Genomic DNA, 16583 nt, shown 5'->3' with positions numbered 1-16583 from the left:
TTTCCTCTGCTACTGTGCCTGCCACAACTTCTACACAAAATCCGGCAGAACAGGATCGGGTTATCCTGATCACCCTACTAGCCCAGACAGTTTTGGTTCCCAAATCTGTGATGCATGTCATCCACAGTTCTGATCATTTTCCAAGCTCCCGACCCAGCAGAATGGCAAGACCAAGCACCCAGTCTGCATTTGCTTCACATCAAGGCTTGTTTTTTGGATGAGGATTGTCCTTAAAATGCTCATGTTCTGCAGCCATATGAAACATACTTTCTAATATTAGGAAGGATTCCACTAGGTGAAGTTACCTGGCTAAGTGGAGTTGTTTTTCTTCTGGGGCACATCAAATGAACATTCTTCCAGAAAAAGCAGCTATCCCTCTCATTTTAGACTATATCCTTTCTCTAAAGGCCTGTCCATGGCAGAGATTAGTGTATACCATCCTCCTTCTCAGGGTTACTCGGTCTTCGCTCACCTGCTGACCAACAGAAGGGCCTGATCAGAACCTTTCCCCCTATTCACAAGCCTGTCCCTACATGGGATTTGAATCTTGTTCTCTCAGCACTCACATGGCGACCCTTTGAACCCCTGGCTTCCTTCTCCATATCCCATATCTCTGTGAAGGTTACATTCCTTGTACCCATCACCTCAACCAGAAGGGTTGGTGAGCTTGGAGCAACAATGTTGAATGTTTCTTACATTGTATTCCATAACAGTAAGGTTTTATTACATTTACACTCCAAACTCACCTCCACAGTTGTTTCGGAATTTCACTTGAACCAATTGATCCACTTACCTATGTTCTTACATAAACCACGTACTTCCTCAGAGACTCCACATCCTTGATGTCCGGCAGGCCTTGTCAGAGTTTAATTTGTAATGAAAGAGGTGCTGGGGCTCTAAGCAATTTTTTTACATTCATAACTGGTACAGCAAGCCCAGAGGTGCCAGGACTATGAACTACCAAGGCCCTGGCAAAAATTAAGCACTGGGCCTTGTTTGGCCTTTTACCTACACAGAACAAGACCAGTCAGGAACTCCCCGAGACTATTTGTCGCTATAACAGAAAGACTCAGGGGACAAGCAGTCTCCACCCAGAGGAGCGCCAAATGGCTCTCTGGCTTCATTTTACTTTATTCTCAACTATTGAACATTCCCTTCCATCCCATGGAGTAACACCTCATTCCACGGGAGCACAAGCAGAGACTATGGCGTCACTTCAGGAGGTATCCTGCTTGATATCTGTAAAATAGCCAAGTTAGGGCTGCATTCATGTCTTTGCAAGACATTGTGGCCTAGTCCAGGACTCCTCTGCTAATGCCTCCTTTGGAATAGCTATCCTTCTCTCAGCCCTACTGTCTTCATCCTCACACCCTCCTCCTACTTAAGTCACCTACAGTGGAATACAATAGGGACCATCACTCAAAGAAGAAGAGGAAGTTACTTACCTGTAACTGTAGATTCTTCAAGGTGTGTGGTCCCTATCTGTATTCCACTACCTGCCCTCCTTTCCCTCTGCTTTGAATCTCTGATTCGTGGTGGAGAAGGAACTGGAGAGATGGTCAGTCCGCCCTGCCCTTTGTCCTGTTGGAGGCACAGAGGTGAGCCAGGGTGCATATGTGGACCAAACAGACAATACTTTCAAATTCTCCAGTTCTGTGCACATAGTGTGCATGTATAACCCATAGTAGAATAAAAATAGGGACCAGACATCTTGAAGAACGTACAGTTAGAAGTAACTAACCTCCTCTTTTTTTGGTTGGAAAATGTGCTCACTACAACTGAATGCAGTGTGTCAGCTGAAAGAAAAGAGGTAATTGCTTCTTTAAGAGTCCCCTCTGCAATTGGGGTGGGGTGAAAATTTACCTGGACAGAGCTAGGAGGAACAGAGAGTGGCAAGACCAGATCAGGGACACTGCCCCTCCAGGTGCCTGAGGGAGTTCGGATATTTATACCCTAGGCAATTCCAGAGAAGCCCCCTCTCTCTGCAGTCATGAGCTAGCAACACCCCTGGGACTAGAGTAGGACCACTTTTTTCATGATCTGCTGTGGATTTTATACTAGTAGCCATTTTGCTTTCAGGTCTGGAAAGGAACTTTTCCCACACTGCCAAATTTGCTGAGACGAGATAGTTTTATTATTTTTCTTTTGTCTTCCCCATAGCAGGTCAGGAATCCAGTGGGGTAAGGCGTTTCAGACAAAGTGACACAGCTTACTCAGTAACGTGTGGCAGGTGTCAACTGCAAGTACTTAGTAGAGAAGGGATGTAGTTCTCTGATGAAGTAAATTTAATGAAAAGCATCTTCTGAGGAAGCTGGGGAAGGAAGGTTAGGTTTCCTGAAGTCTGGTACTGTGAGGCGACAACCCTCTTGCTTTTTCCAGCCCTCCATTAAACCTCATAAGAGGGGAGGGTGCTGAGGCCCCAGCAACAAGCTAGTTGGGACCAAATTGGGAAAGGGGAGGTCCAATGGCAGCCTCCAAAATAGGTGGAAACAATTAAAGAAATAATGGTAACCTTCGCTGTACAATTTATTGCCAAGTATTCCCAGACATGTTAAGTGAATAACATTGCGACTTAATTAAACCATATCCATTGCCTCTCGTTTTTCTTCCAGCATGGTCAGGACAATGACAATGCATCAAAATCAACACATTCCTGTGGAACAAGGCAGTTTACTCAAGGAAACTTGCCTTGCATTTTGCCAGCTCGTTTATCCGCCTGCCTCGAGGGTGGTAGAGTTGGGGTTCCCAGAGCTTCCAATCTTCCAGCTGACAGGGAGTCAGGAGACTGGGAACCATGACAGCCCCACTTCCAAAGCTCTTCCAGATCCCAGGCTTCTGTCTCCTCAGCAGCCCACAATATGGTTGCCATAGAGCCGGGATTCTCAGAGCTTCCGGAGCACTGATTCCTTTATTTTTTGAGAAATGTGAAATTTTCCATGAGTGGGAAATTCCAGTCCCCATGCAGCGCTACTATTATTGACCTCTCAAACTGGAAAATTCCTTGTAAAAGAGTTTCTGCAGAGGCAAGTGTCACTGGGAAATTTCTTTGATTTAGAAAACAGTCAAACAGAGAAAAATGTTTTGATTCAGAAAGTAAAAGCCACATCATAGACCCTTTGACAGGTTTTGTAAGTGAGGGGGTAGAGAAAAAATAATTCTCCTACCCAGCCTTTGATGGCGAGACATGAGTTGAGAAATATCCATGTCCTTCTAACCTTAGAAAATGCCTGCTTTATACAAAATTCCTCTCAATTAATTATCCAAATGTTGTAGAATGTTTTTTGCTAGTAGAATTAAGTAGCAAAAAATATTTCAACAAAGAGAGTTTGAGCAGAACCGAGCTCTGATTAGTTTATTTTACTGGCATGTATTTCCATAAGTTATAGAAGTTTTCAGCACAACCGTAATAATATTTTATTGATTTTATAGAATTTACTGGATGCACTTCAGCTGGGTACGGATGAAACCAAAAAACTACTTGCAGAAAACAGTAGAAAAATGACCGTCTTGCGAGTGAACGAACAGTCACTGACAAGACAGTATACAACTTTACTTGAAATGGAACGGCATCTTAGAAAAGAAAATGAGAAACAAAAGGCTGAACTAACATCAATGGAGACTGCAGTTGGAGAAAAGATTGGACACTTGCAGCGATTCAAGGTATGGCTTGTGTGGTATACCTTTTGTCTTCATTCATTTTGAATTGTACGACATTCTGAAAGGTGAACACCGAATTGGAAATATTTGTGAATTCCATTTATTTATTTAAGTTAAAATTGGCATTTTGGAGTCTCCTGCTGCTAGTTTGATTGGAAAAAAGACGACTGTGATTTTGGAAGAATAGAAGCACAATGTCAGAGATTATTAAACAGATTACACCTTGCCATAATACTGGTTGACCAGTCAGAAGAACTTTGCTATTTAGATGTTGAATATTTTAACATGTAAATAGCATGTTAATATGTACACATGAGAATATATGTTACAGCTTTTCTCAGTATTGAAATTGGTATCAAAGAAGAAAACAGGTTTACAATATCTGACATTGAATCTCCCGCTCTGTTTCAGCCTGTGTCATTGTTCAGGTTCAGAAGTGCTGATTTCAGCTAACTATTTTAATTTGAAGTACAGTTTAAACTTCATAAACTGTAAGAAGTGAGTCTTAGCATTAAATCTTTAAAGATATGTTTGTGAATATCAAAAATGATAAACTGGAGATGACAAATGCAACTGAACCAGCAATAAGCAATCATGTGGCTATGAGAAAAGTAAACACAGCACTGGGTATTGATATGTTACACCCACAGGTGATACATAAAATTAAGAATCAAGGCTGGGATTTTAAAAAGGGCCAAATACAACATAGCCCAGTTCTTTTAGGCATAGTGTTCAGCATCCTAGGCAAACTGCTAGATTTGCAATGGCATAACTGATATTGTTATAGTCTCATATTTAATTTGTCTCAAAATGCTCTGTTCCCTGAGACAGTTTTTCTGTTCTCTTTTGTTACAGTAAATAGTTACTGAACTATTTTGAAATTTATCTCTTAAATAGAAAAAAAAGGTGGGGGCAAACCAGGTTCTAAAAGTAATAGTGAAATAATTGTCTTTACAAAACTATTTTTATATTAGTATCGGATGTATTTGGCAAAGAAGCAGGCATATGATTTAGGAGAATGGTAGCAATTTAAAAGCTTCTAGTATACAGTAAACCAATATAATATAATTATTTTTATAGGAAATGGCAAGCTTTAAGATTGCAGCTCTGCAAAAAGGTTTGGATGATAGTGTGCCTCTGTCTGAGCTAGAACTGGCTAATAAGCAGTATAATGAGTTAACTGCTAAATACAGGGATATGCTGCAAAAAGATAACTTGCTTGTCCAGAGAACAACTAACTTGGAGCACATGGAGGTAATGTTACTTGATACTCTTGACCGTTATGGAAATAACCACATTTTGTTATGTTGAAGAAAGATATAAATATATAAGGCCAGATTGTCCCCTTTGAGTCCGCTAAGGGTATGTCTGCAACTGCACCTCTGTAGAGCTTCAGTGTAGACACTCACTACTGCAATGGGAGGGGTTTTCCTGTTGCTGTAGTAAATCCACCTCTCCAGAATTCTTCATTCAACCTAACACTGTCTATATTGGGACATAGGTCAGCATAGCTATGTCATGCAAAGGTGTGGATTTTTCAGACCCCTGAGAGATACAGCTATTCTTATGTAAGTTGCCAATGTAGGCCAACCCTAAGAAGAGGAGAGCACTGTAGCTGCTGTAACACCATACCCTCTTCCATTACCTCACTCCTATGGAAGTCCCATTGCTGGAGCTCCTCACAGTAAGAGAGTCATATACATGGAAATATGTAATACAGCTTTTCTGAGTATTCAAATTGATATAAAAGAAGAAAACAGGTTTACAATATCTGACATTGAGGCTCCCGCTCTGTTTCAGCCTGTGTCACTGTTCAAGCTCAGAGGTGCTGATTTCAGCTAACAGTTTTAATTTTAAGTACAGTTTAAACTTCATAAACTGTAAGAAGTGAGTCTCAACATTAAACCTTTAAAAATCAGAAGGAATTTAGTTATATATTTTTATAAGATATGTTTGAGATTACCAAAAATGATAAATCCGAAGTGACAAACACAACTGAACCAGCAATAAGCAATCATGTGGCTATGGGAAAAGTATATGAGCTGGAGGGAGTGAAGGAAAAGAACTGTCATATTTCACTTAAGCACCAAAGTGATAAGCAAATGTAGAAAGACCTGAGAAAGACAGTGAGTGAGTAATTTCAGAGTAGTAGCCGTGTTAGTTTGTATCTGCAAAAAGAACAGGAGTACTTGTGGCACCTTAGAGACTAACAAATTTATTTCAGCATAAGCTTTCGTGGGCTACAGCATCTGAAGAAGTGAGCTGTAGCCCACGAAAGTTTATGCTGAAATAAATTTGTTAATCTCTAAGGTGCCACAAGTACTCCTGTTCTTTTAGAGAGTGAGTAAGTTAGTTCAGGGACTCAGAGTAAAGTCAAGGCAGGAAAGCACCAAATTGTAAAGCTTTCCTTTCTGTAATTGTTATTGAGCCATCAAAGGGAACCTAGCCATTGTCAGTGTTGTTGGTAAAGAGATGACTTTAACTGATATAGTCCCTGTTTTTCATATGAAGCTCCTGGTGTCCCACAAACTTTTTTTGAAAAACACCTGAAATGTCCTGTGTTTTTCATTTTACCAGGCAACCAAAGCTATTTTTTCTCCCAAAGGAATGTTAATGACTCTTATCCAGTGTTTCATGATAAATTCAAATACTGAGTTATTTGAAATAATCTCCTGCTCCATGGAACAAGAATAACACATGCCTGAGTCAGAAGCTGGCAGTAGTGATACCAGCATATATATTTTTCAAATGTATTTTTGTGAAATAACCATTCAAAAAGATAAATCTGTAAAAATGTCACAACAAAAATGACCTATATTTTAATTTAGAAAATATGGTCACAGTGTGATATAGGGACCAATGAAACTGCAACTATTCCCAAAAACTTTTTTCTCCATACTAAAGTGGGGGTTCTCTTTTCTCTTCAAAAATTCATGCCCTCTCCTTCCGTTTAATCCCACCAGAGGGGCTAGTTCGAGGAGAACCTCATAAGGTAAAACTTTGTAATAACCCTGTCCACAGATTTTTCTGAGGGTAATGACACTTTAGCCCACAGGTGCTAGGTAGCCAGTTACTCCAGACATTGTTTTCAGGCTGTTGGATGTATAACTGGTAACTGCAGAATGAGTGTTTCCCTAAGGTGGGTTGGGTTTGTTTTTTTTTTTTACTGAGAGAAAAGTTTGTTTATTTTGCTTATCCCAGTAATCTGAAAGGTCTGAAACTAAGAAGCAGTTCTCAGCATGAACAAATTGCGTGAAATGTGTTTGCAAGCCTAAACCAATTAAAATAAGAGTATTTTAAAACAAAAGAGTTGGCAATCCTTTCCTCCTTTTTGTTTCTTTTGGAATTAATCATGAACATTGAAAGCAACGTAAAGATCCTGTTAGTTGTTTAAAGCATTAGTTTTAGCCATCATTTGGTCTGGGGGAGAGGGAACATTTTAAAATACCAATAAAGGGTTTTGTTTTTTAAGTCTTGGGCATCGTGTATCTAGTCATCTATAACAAAAAAGGTTAATCTTTGAGTTTAACTTTTTGTTGATAAAAATGCATGGTAAATAGAAGCATACAACATACACAGGCCAAAGACAAACATTTTGATTATTGTATAAAAACTAGATACCATAGGCTGTTCTATTTTGGGTTAATAAGTTATTCCAAACCATAATATTTTAACCATCAACCACATTACTGTTATATTGCTCTATTACGTTGTCTCTGCCATACAGAGTGAGAATGCATCCTTGAAGGAACAGATAAATTCATTAAATAAAGAACTTGAGATCACAAAAGAAAAACTTCACACTGTAGAACAAGCTTGGGACCAAACAACTAAGCTGGGCAAGTATAAAAGCTATTTCATATCAGTAAAGAACATATTGTATTTCCTTTGAAAAACTAATTTTTAATAAAGATTGAAAACAAAATACCATTAGGAAACTTTAGATTAAATTATAATATATTTCCCTCATTTCCTCTTCATTCAGAGGTTAAGAAAATTTTAATGCAAAAACCTTACTCAAGTTTAGGATTATTTTAGTCTTTTAGAGAACCTCTTGGTTGGTATTTTTCAAATAGAATGGACTTTTATTATTTAGTGAGGTTAGCTATACTATTATTTTGTTAAAGTTTGAAATCCAGAAAACATTTTTAACAGTGCTTTTTCACTGCCTTGATGGCAGGTGGACTTGGTGAGGTGGCCAGTTCTGGCTTTTCTTCCCCTTTGACAGTACGCTATGTTCTGACCCAGCAGCTGCTGAACCACCTGGTTGTCTCACAGGGGAATTGCTGGCCCCCACTGGTGCCAACAGCTTTCAGTCACCCTCCCTTTAAGTGGGCTAAAGGTTGGGATTAAAGATTGGGCTTTTTTAGGTGACCTCAGTTGAATCTGATTCAGAAGCCCGGGGTCCTGGCTGGAACATCAGTCAAGTAACCAGACAAGCGGTTTCCAGGACAGTAGTTTCCTCTGCCTGGATTTTGAAACTTTAATATACTACTTCCATGTTCTCAATAACTGCAGCATTGTGTGGGTCCAACTTACTTCCCCGATTTCTCTCTTATGTAGTCGTCTCTTCTACACTTGTTTGTTCACTTCGTGTTTTATTCATTTTCTGCCAGTTATTTGCTAGTTGAGTGACTAAAAATGAGAGGTTACGTTGAAAATGGTTATGCAGTCTTAATGATGATGATTGCTGTTGTGCCTGTTATATTAATTACTAAGTGAAATCCCATGCTGTCATAAGGATGTAATTCATAACGTGTACAAATGCTGAAAATGGCTGAGAACTTAAAAATTAGACAGTAACAGACAGCAAATCCCAGTGATGATTGAACCCCTGGTACGCCACCACCTTGAATACTGCGTGCAGTTCTGTTTGCCCTATTTCAAAAAAGATATATTAGAATTGGAAAAGGTACAGAGAAAGGCAACAAAATGGCTGAGGGTATGGAACAGCTTCCATATGAGGAGAGATTAAAAAGACTGGGACTGGTCATCTTGGAAAAGAGACGACTAACAGGGAATATGATAGAGGTCTATAAAATCATGAATGGTGTGGAGAAAGTAAATAAGGAAGTGTCATTTACACCTTCATATAATATAAGAACCAGGGGTTACCCTACAAAATTAATAGACAGCAGCTTTAAAATAAACAAAGGGAAGTATTTCTTCACACAACACCCAGTCAACATGTAGAACTGGTTGCCAGGGGATGTTGTGAAGGCCAAATATATAACTGGGTTCAAAAAAGAATTAGAAAAGTTCCTGAAGGATTGATCCATCAATGGCTATTAGCCAAGATGATTAAGGATGTAATCCTGTGCTCTGGTTGTTCCTAGCCTCTGATTGTCAGAAGTTGGGAATGGATGGATCTCTTGATAATTACCCTGTTCTATTAATTCCCTCTGAGGCACCTGGCCACTGTTGGAAGACAGGATACTGGCCTAGTCTGGCCCAGTATGGCTATTTTTAAATTCTTATGTTCTAGTCTTGTAGCTCTTTCCATCATTTTACACTACCTCAGCCAATATTCTAGACTTCAGAGTGACACACGGACAGCGTGATAATCCTGGAATCTTCTTATAGAGCTAATGTTTTCTTAAAAATTGATAAGATTTTTTTAGATTTCTGATGTGTGATGACGGAAGACTAGTTAAATGCCTAGCTCTTCCAATTCCAGAAACTGTTTAGGTGTCTGGTTTCCTTACAGAGGTAAATCAAAAGTACATGTCTACTTTAAGAAGTTGTATTTTTGTTTTTCTAATTTAAAAACCTTGTTAAGCCTAATTAAAGTATTATTGAACATAGGGGGTGACAATGCCATGGACAAGGCCACAAAAGCAATTACCAACAGTGAGATTGTTTCTATTTCTAAGAAAATCACTGTGCTGGAAATGAAGGAACTAAATGAAAGACAGAGAGCTGAACACTCGCATCGAATGTATGAACACTTAAGGAACACTTTAAAGCAAGTAGAAGAACGTAACTTTGAACTGGAAACCAAGTTTGCTGAGGTATAAAGAAATGTAATTAAATAATTTGTCAGTTACATTCCTAGAAATGCACTTTGAGGTTTTTGGTGTGTTGCTCTATTATACCTACCATTGGTGCCTGTTTTGATAGATAGGTTTACTTATCAAAATGTAGCTGCTTGTAAATAGGTTTTTGCTTGAAGAGATATATTTAATATGTAATATATTAATTTGTCAGTAATTTATTTCAGCACTTGGTTATTCACTATAAAATTAATGCTGATATAATATGACTCTCACACAGTGAGCATATTGCAAAACCTTGTTAGTTCCTTGGCAACCAGATTTTTGCAAAAATCACAGTTCTTGATCTTTCTGTTCCCAATGTTTAACAGATATAAACTGTTTTCTGCTATTTTTTCCATGATCATCAGTGACTGTCATGGTCTTGCATACATTTCAGACCTTGTTGGCTTTTGCATTCTCCTCCAACCTTTCTTCCCTGCAAAATAATGCTATCTTGACTTTCTCACAAACCTTCTGTGTCCTTTTCTATGTTTTGTCTTATGCTTGGAATGTTATCTGCAGGGCTTTCTGCTATGCCACTTCAGGCCCTGCAGAAATCTGTCTTGGCCCAAAGTTATTTGATTTTAAAAAGTGACTAGTGACCTTGGGCGCTTCAATTTTTGGTGCTCAGTTTGAGCTTTCTTCAAGGGGCCTGATTTTCAGGAATTGTTGAGCTCTAACTCTCCTAAATTCTGGCACTTCAGAGAAGCGGAGTTCCAAAGAGGATGGAGCTAGGCTGTTCTCAGTGGTGGCAGATGATAGAACAAGGACCAATGGTCACAAGTTGCAGTGGGGGAGGTTTATGTTGGATATTAGGAAAACTTTTTTCACTAGGAGGGTGGTGAAACTCTGGCTGGGATGATTTAGTTGGGGTTGGTCCTGCTTTGAACAGGTGATTGGACTAGATGATCTCCTGAGGTCTCTTCCAACTCTAATCTTCTATGATTCTGTGTCTCGAATTGAGCAACAAAAAATGACTAGTCACATTATTGTGAAAATGCTAGCTAGTAATGGTAATATAAATACACTACTCAGTGAGTCGTCTTATTATTATTATTTGTAGTACCAGCACCCTTGTTCTAGGCATTATGCAAACATATAACAAAGAGAATCCCTGTCTTGAAGAGTTTATAGTCCAAGGGTTGTTCTCTTTTTCTACCCCATTTTATAGCTAGTTTTTTTGCTTTCACTGTTTCAAGGAACTGAAAACGTTGGTTTTCTTTTAGAATACTTTGTTGTATGGATGCCTACATAGCTACTCTGATGTGCATGTGATGTTGTAAGCAAGAAGTTGGATGTTTCAGAGGAGAACAAAAGAAAACCAAAGGAAGAAACTGAGAGGAAACAGTTTCATTAAATACAACTTCACAACATTTTGTGCTGACTAAAATATATTGTATGCCTTTGCCAAATATATTTAGCAAATATACTGTGGTTTTTTTCAGCTTACTAAAATCAACCTCGAGGCACAAAAGGTGGAACAGGCATTAAGAGATGAATTGACAAACAATGTGAGTAAAGCAATAAGTGATGCGGACAGACGAAAAATCGTGGAGCTAGAGAAGAGTGAAATGGAACTGAAGATTGAGGTATCAAAGTAAGTGCAGAAGTACCAAATTCAGTATTACAGTATGTTTGGAAGTATTCCATAATTTGAATTATACAGATATAAGTTGCTTCTACATTAATAGTAAAACAATTTTCATCTGTCTTTATATATTTTACACCTGGAATTTTAGATGAAGTATTACATAAAGAATCTGATTTAGAAGAACCCTGATTCTGATGGGACTTAAGCAAATGCATATGTGCTGACCTGAATAGGTATGAATGTAAGCAGGTGCTTACATCCTTTCCTGCATAATGGCCTTAATTAGATACAACAACTTTTTGTGGTTATTAAAATATTTCAGACAAATTAGCAAAACAATAATTTGTTCCCTTTGTTGCATCCTTATCAAGTACACCTCTACCCCAATATAACGCTGTCCTCGGGAGCCAAAAAATCTTACCGTGTTATAGATGAAACCACGTTATATTGAACTTGCTTTGATCTGCCAGAGTGCGCAGCCCTGCCCCCCAGAGCACTGCTTTACCGCGTTATATCCGAATTTGTGTTCTATTGGGTCATGTTGTATCGGGGTAGAGGTGTATATAGAAAACTGGTGAAAATACTGCGGGGAAACAAAAATGTTAATTTTTGGAAGATCCATTGATACTTCATTGAGAATTTTTTTTAAAAAGTATTTTGAAAGAATCCTGCTTATACAAAGTATTTAAAATATCATTACCTAAGTGTTGTCATATTTGCCCCAAAACAAGATTTTTGAATTAATCTTCTGTCATTTATACCCTTCTGAAAATGGTCATCAAACATAACAAATAGCTTTTTTTTTTTTCATAAGAATGTCTGCAGTAGAAAATAGCAGAGGAAGTGACATGAAAATAAATATTATATACTCTGTAAAATGAATCGTTTCTAAATATTTTTTTCTTAAGTAATATTAGGCTTTTGTTTTTGCAGTAAAAGAAAAATACTGTTTTTGTTGTGGAAGATACACTTAATCAAGACTTTTGTGTATCAAAATTTCCAAAAGTTAAAAGCAAATCTGCAATGCCATGTAATTGCAGAGATTATAAAGATGCTTCAAGATATTAATAGCTCATCTTTCTGACTTCACAAGATTATGAATTATGAATTGACATACTAACATTTGTGGCCTAGAAATATAATTGTGACTGTGGACAGTGGTCTTTCTGTGTAAACAGTCTATACCCCTTCCAGGACTCCTCTCTACTGTTCGTTTTTGTTTTTTTCTGTTCTGTATAGAGCAATTATACACTTTTGTAAAGACATTTTTGTCATAGTATAATTTCCAAATCTGAACCTTAGCGTCCAAAATATGGGTACTAGCATGAATTCCCCTAAGCTTAATTACCAGCTTAGATCCTGTAGTGCTGCCACCAGTCAGGACTTAGAGTAGAGTGCCTGATAGACTCTGGTCTCCCCCAAAACCTTCCCTGGGGACCCCAAGACCCAAATTCCTTGAGTCTCACAACAAAGGGGAATAAACCATTTCCCTTCCCCCTCCTTTCTTCCTCCCAGCTCTTTCCAGCCCTGGGTACACTAGGAGATCACCGTGATTCAACTCCTTGAATCACCACACAGAGAGGAATGATACCTTCCCCCAGAGGCAATCCAGATTCAACTCCGTGAATCTAAAACAAAGAGGAAATTCACTTTTCCCTTCTCCCCCCTGCTCTCTTTCCCTTCTCCCCACCAATTCCCTGGTGTATACAGACTCAGTTCCTTTGAGCCTTAACTAGGAGAAAAAAATCAGACAGGTCTTAAAAGCAAAACTTTTAATAAAAAGAAAGAAAAAAGTAAAAGGTTTATCTCTGCAGTTTAGATGGTAAAAAGTTACAGGGTCTGTCAGCTTATAGAAATTGGAGAAACAGCCTCCTCCAATGGAAATACAATTTAAAATACTTCCAGCCAAATACACCTTTGCACATAAAGGAAAACAAATAAAAAGACTATACCGCCTTTCTACCTTTATACTTACAAAATTGGAATAGATGATTAGAGAGCCTGTAGGTACATGTGGTCACTCTCAGAGCCCAGAGTGAACAAAACAAAACCCCAAAAAAACAAACAAAGGCTTCCCTCCACCGAGATTTGAAAGTATCTTGTCTCCTGATTGGTCCTCTGGTCAGGTGTTGCAGGTCACTGTTTGTTAACCCTTTACAAGTGAAAGAGACATTAACCCTTAGCTATCTGTTTATGACAATTTTTAATAAGGTTCTTGTAACAGGTCTTCTCCAGTAATCTTGAAGTAAACTGGGATGTTTGCTATTGACGTAAGTAGTGAAACTGAAGAATCAGATCCATAAACCTCAGCCTTATTTCCAAAATAGGCATGAGAAGAGATTAGCAGGAGCTTTAATAATGGGAATAGTATCCAAATTACTCATCCATACTTGTATATGGGAAGGGAAAAGATCTGGAAATGCTGAAAAGTATGTTAACTTTGAATCTCCTAATATGAGGGAGAGATGCCTTTAAGCACCTCTCTTCAGGACCTTTTGTGTAGTAGAGCTTAACATTTTATTGGTAAAGGAACTTGGACACCATTTTAGCTTGAAGGATTATTTAATATTTTAAATTGGAATAAATTCTTGTTTCCCTCTACTAGGTTAAGGGAGCTTTCTGATATTGCCAAAATGCAAGTTGCAGCTCTGGACGCACGACAGCAATCCAGAGAGAAGGAAGTGGAATCCCTTCGAATGCAAGTTTTAGACTATCAGGTATGGTCAGTACTGCCCTGCTGTGTTAAAACTTTATAGTTAACTGATTTGTTTTGGGAGAGAGGGTTAGGGATAGAATATTTTTATATTAGGTTAAGAAAGTGCTTTCATCTTATTTTGGAGAAATATTATTTTTTAAATCTGTTTTTGAAAAGACAGATTTTTTTATTATTATTTTGGCTATACAAGTAATACTGAACAAAACATGAATTGATGTGAGGCCAGATGCTGCTTCCATTGATACCCAGAAGAGTTTTGCCATTAACTTCATTGGGAGTATGATAGGCATTGTAATGTGGTAATCACTTGCACTTCATGTAAATATGTTTAATTTTCAATTAATGATTTTATATTTTAAAAAATGTCTGTGTTATATATTTTGTTGCTTAGGCACAGTCAGATGAAAAAGCTCTTATTGCAAAATTACACCAGCATATCGTAGCTCTTCAGATTAGTGAGACCACTGCTGTGGGCAAGTTAGAAGCACTGACAATGAAACTGCAAAAGATGGAGATTTATAATCTACGCCTAGAACAGAAGCTTGACGACAAAGAGCAGGGATTATACTATGCCCGACTAGAAGGAAGAAATAGAGCCAAACATCTACGCCAGACTGTGCAATCTCTGCGGCGACAGTTTAGTGGTGCTCTGCCCTTGGCGCAACAGGAAAAATTCTCTAAAACCATGATTCAGTTGCAGAATGACAAATTAAAAATCATGGAAGAAGTCCAGCGTGCTCAGGCAGAGCGTCGAAACATAGAGAACAGAGCAGTGGAGATGGAATTAAAAGTAAAAGGTTTAGAAGAGTTAATAGGCACACTGAAAGATACAAGAGGAGCCCAAAAGGTTTGACATCTTATATCTTTTAGTAATCATTAATTTTATATACGTTTAATGAAAACGTTAATCTACTCTGTATGCTGAATTTTTGCTTTAATATGTGCGTTCATGATTTCAGAATATGCAGTATTGTAATATCTGTTTGTTTTATTTTCTAAAGAAAGGATAATGGCCAGCTTTACTAGTTGGTATATAAGACCATGTCTACGCTTACTGGTAGATCAGCACTGTTGCAATTGATGCAACTGTGTTGATTTAGCGGGTCTGGGGGAAGACCTGCTAAATCGATCACAGAGCACTCTCTGGTTGACTCCCGTACTCCACCTCCCCAAGAAGAGTAAGGGAAGTCAGTGGCAGAGTGTCTTCTGTCAACCCAGCGTGGTGTAGACACCTCGGTAAGTTGACCTAAGCTACATCGACTTCAGTTACATTATTCATGTAACTTAAGTAGCGTAACTTGAGTCGACTTGCCGTGGTAGTGTAGACCAGCCCATAGTCTAAGCAGGGTCACACTTGGTTTTCTTTTGATTGAAGGCCTCTAAAGCAAATTTAAATTCTGTAGGAAGTGGTATTAGAGATTCAATACAGTATGAAATAGGAAGCACTGTGCTACCTACTTGGCACAAGTCCCAACTACTTTTGGCCATTAAAAAACTCATGTCACTTTTTTTTTTTTTTTTTTGGTAAGAGTAGGGATGTTAACTCCGGCATTCGGGACAAATTGTTTTTTGGGTAATTATATTTTACCTTTTTTAGATAGTTATCTTTCAACTGGATAAGACATTCTCATTTTCTGTCCCAACTATTGTATAGTATTGCATTCTCTATTTAAAGACATTTGTATTACTATGGTGGGTAAAGTGGCCTTGGAATATTTAGTTTTCAATCAGTCTGTAAAGTTTTTTGAGCATTTTGGGATTTATGTAAGTGATAGATATTGCTACTATTAGTGTATATATATATAGTTGAATGTTATAGTTCATTATATGCAACTTTTGTGGGTTGTTTTGCAAACTTAGTTTCACTTTGGAAAAGACATCCAAATTCCCTAAATGCTCTTTTCATCTGATTAAGATGATAATGATAATGAACTGTATGAACTATTATTATTTACAGGTAATCGAATGGCATATGAAAATGGAAGAACTTCGTCTCCAGGAACTTAAACTGAATCGAGAGTTAGTCAAACAAAAAGAAGAGATGAAATATTTGAATAATATCATTTCTGAATATGAGCATACAATCAGCAGTCTGGAAGAAGAAATTGTACAACAGAGCAAGGTATAAACTTCTGCATGGTGTTAGAATAATAATATATTTTCTGTTTTATTTAATAATTTTTAAAATTCTTTTGTTACATTTAAAAAACTCATAACTGACAAGTACAAGATGTATGATACTTAAATCTCTGTTATCCCATGCTGTTACAGTTAAAGATGAATTGCCGTCAATGGCACATTAGAATTGCTTTCAAATTCTCTAAAGTAGGGGTGAAATCCTTGCCCTGTTGAATTGAGTAGTAAAGTTCTCATTGACATCAGTGGGTCAGGATTTCAATGTAGATCGTTTTAATCAAACTTTTTTTTTATAGTTTTATGAAGAGCGGCAGATGGCTTGGGATCAGAGAGAAGTAGAGTTAGAACGTCAGCTAGACGTATATGACCGTCAGCAAAATGAAATACTTAGTACTGCTCGAAAGGTATCTATACTGATTTATTTTAAATAAATTAATAAGTGTGCTGA

At 37.8% G+C, this 16583-nt stretch overlaps 1 protein-coding gene across 1 annotated transcript in view; it reads left to right on the top strand.

Annotated features, from left to right (window-relative positions):
- Positions 1-16583, top strand: part of CEP290 (centrosomal protein 290) — a 116224-nt gene that overhangs the window by 65222 nt on the left and 34419 nt on the right. Inside the window, exons 24-32 of the mRNA XM_050935966.1 lie at positions 3430-3660; positions 4738-4911; positions 7385-7496; positions 9463-9668; positions 11138-11289; positions 13889-14000; positions 14391-14846; positions 15957-16121; positions 16432-16539. Of these exons, the coding sequence (XP_050791923.1) occupies positions 3430-3660; positions 4738-4911; positions 7385-7496; positions 9463-9668; positions 11138-11289; positions 13889-14000; positions 14391-14846; positions 15957-16121; positions 16432-16539 (1716 nt within the window). The remainder of the gene's footprint in view (positions 1-3429; positions 3661-4737; positions 4912-7384; positions 7497-9462; positions 9669-11137; positions 11290-13888; positions 14001-14390; positions 14847-15956; positions 16122-16431; positions 16540-16583) is intronic.

The sequence above is a fragment of the Gopherus flavomarginatus genome, chromosome 1, assembly GCF_025201925.1.
Source record: "Gopherus flavomarginatus isolate rGopFla2 chromosome 1, rGopFla2.mat.asm, whole genome shotgun sequence".
Lineage (NCBI taxonomy): Eukaryota > Metazoa > Chordata > Testudines > Testudinidae > Gopherus > Gopherus flavomarginatus.
Note: the sequence above shows the minus strand (reverse complement) of the source record. Positions and strands in the feature narration are given on the sequence as shown.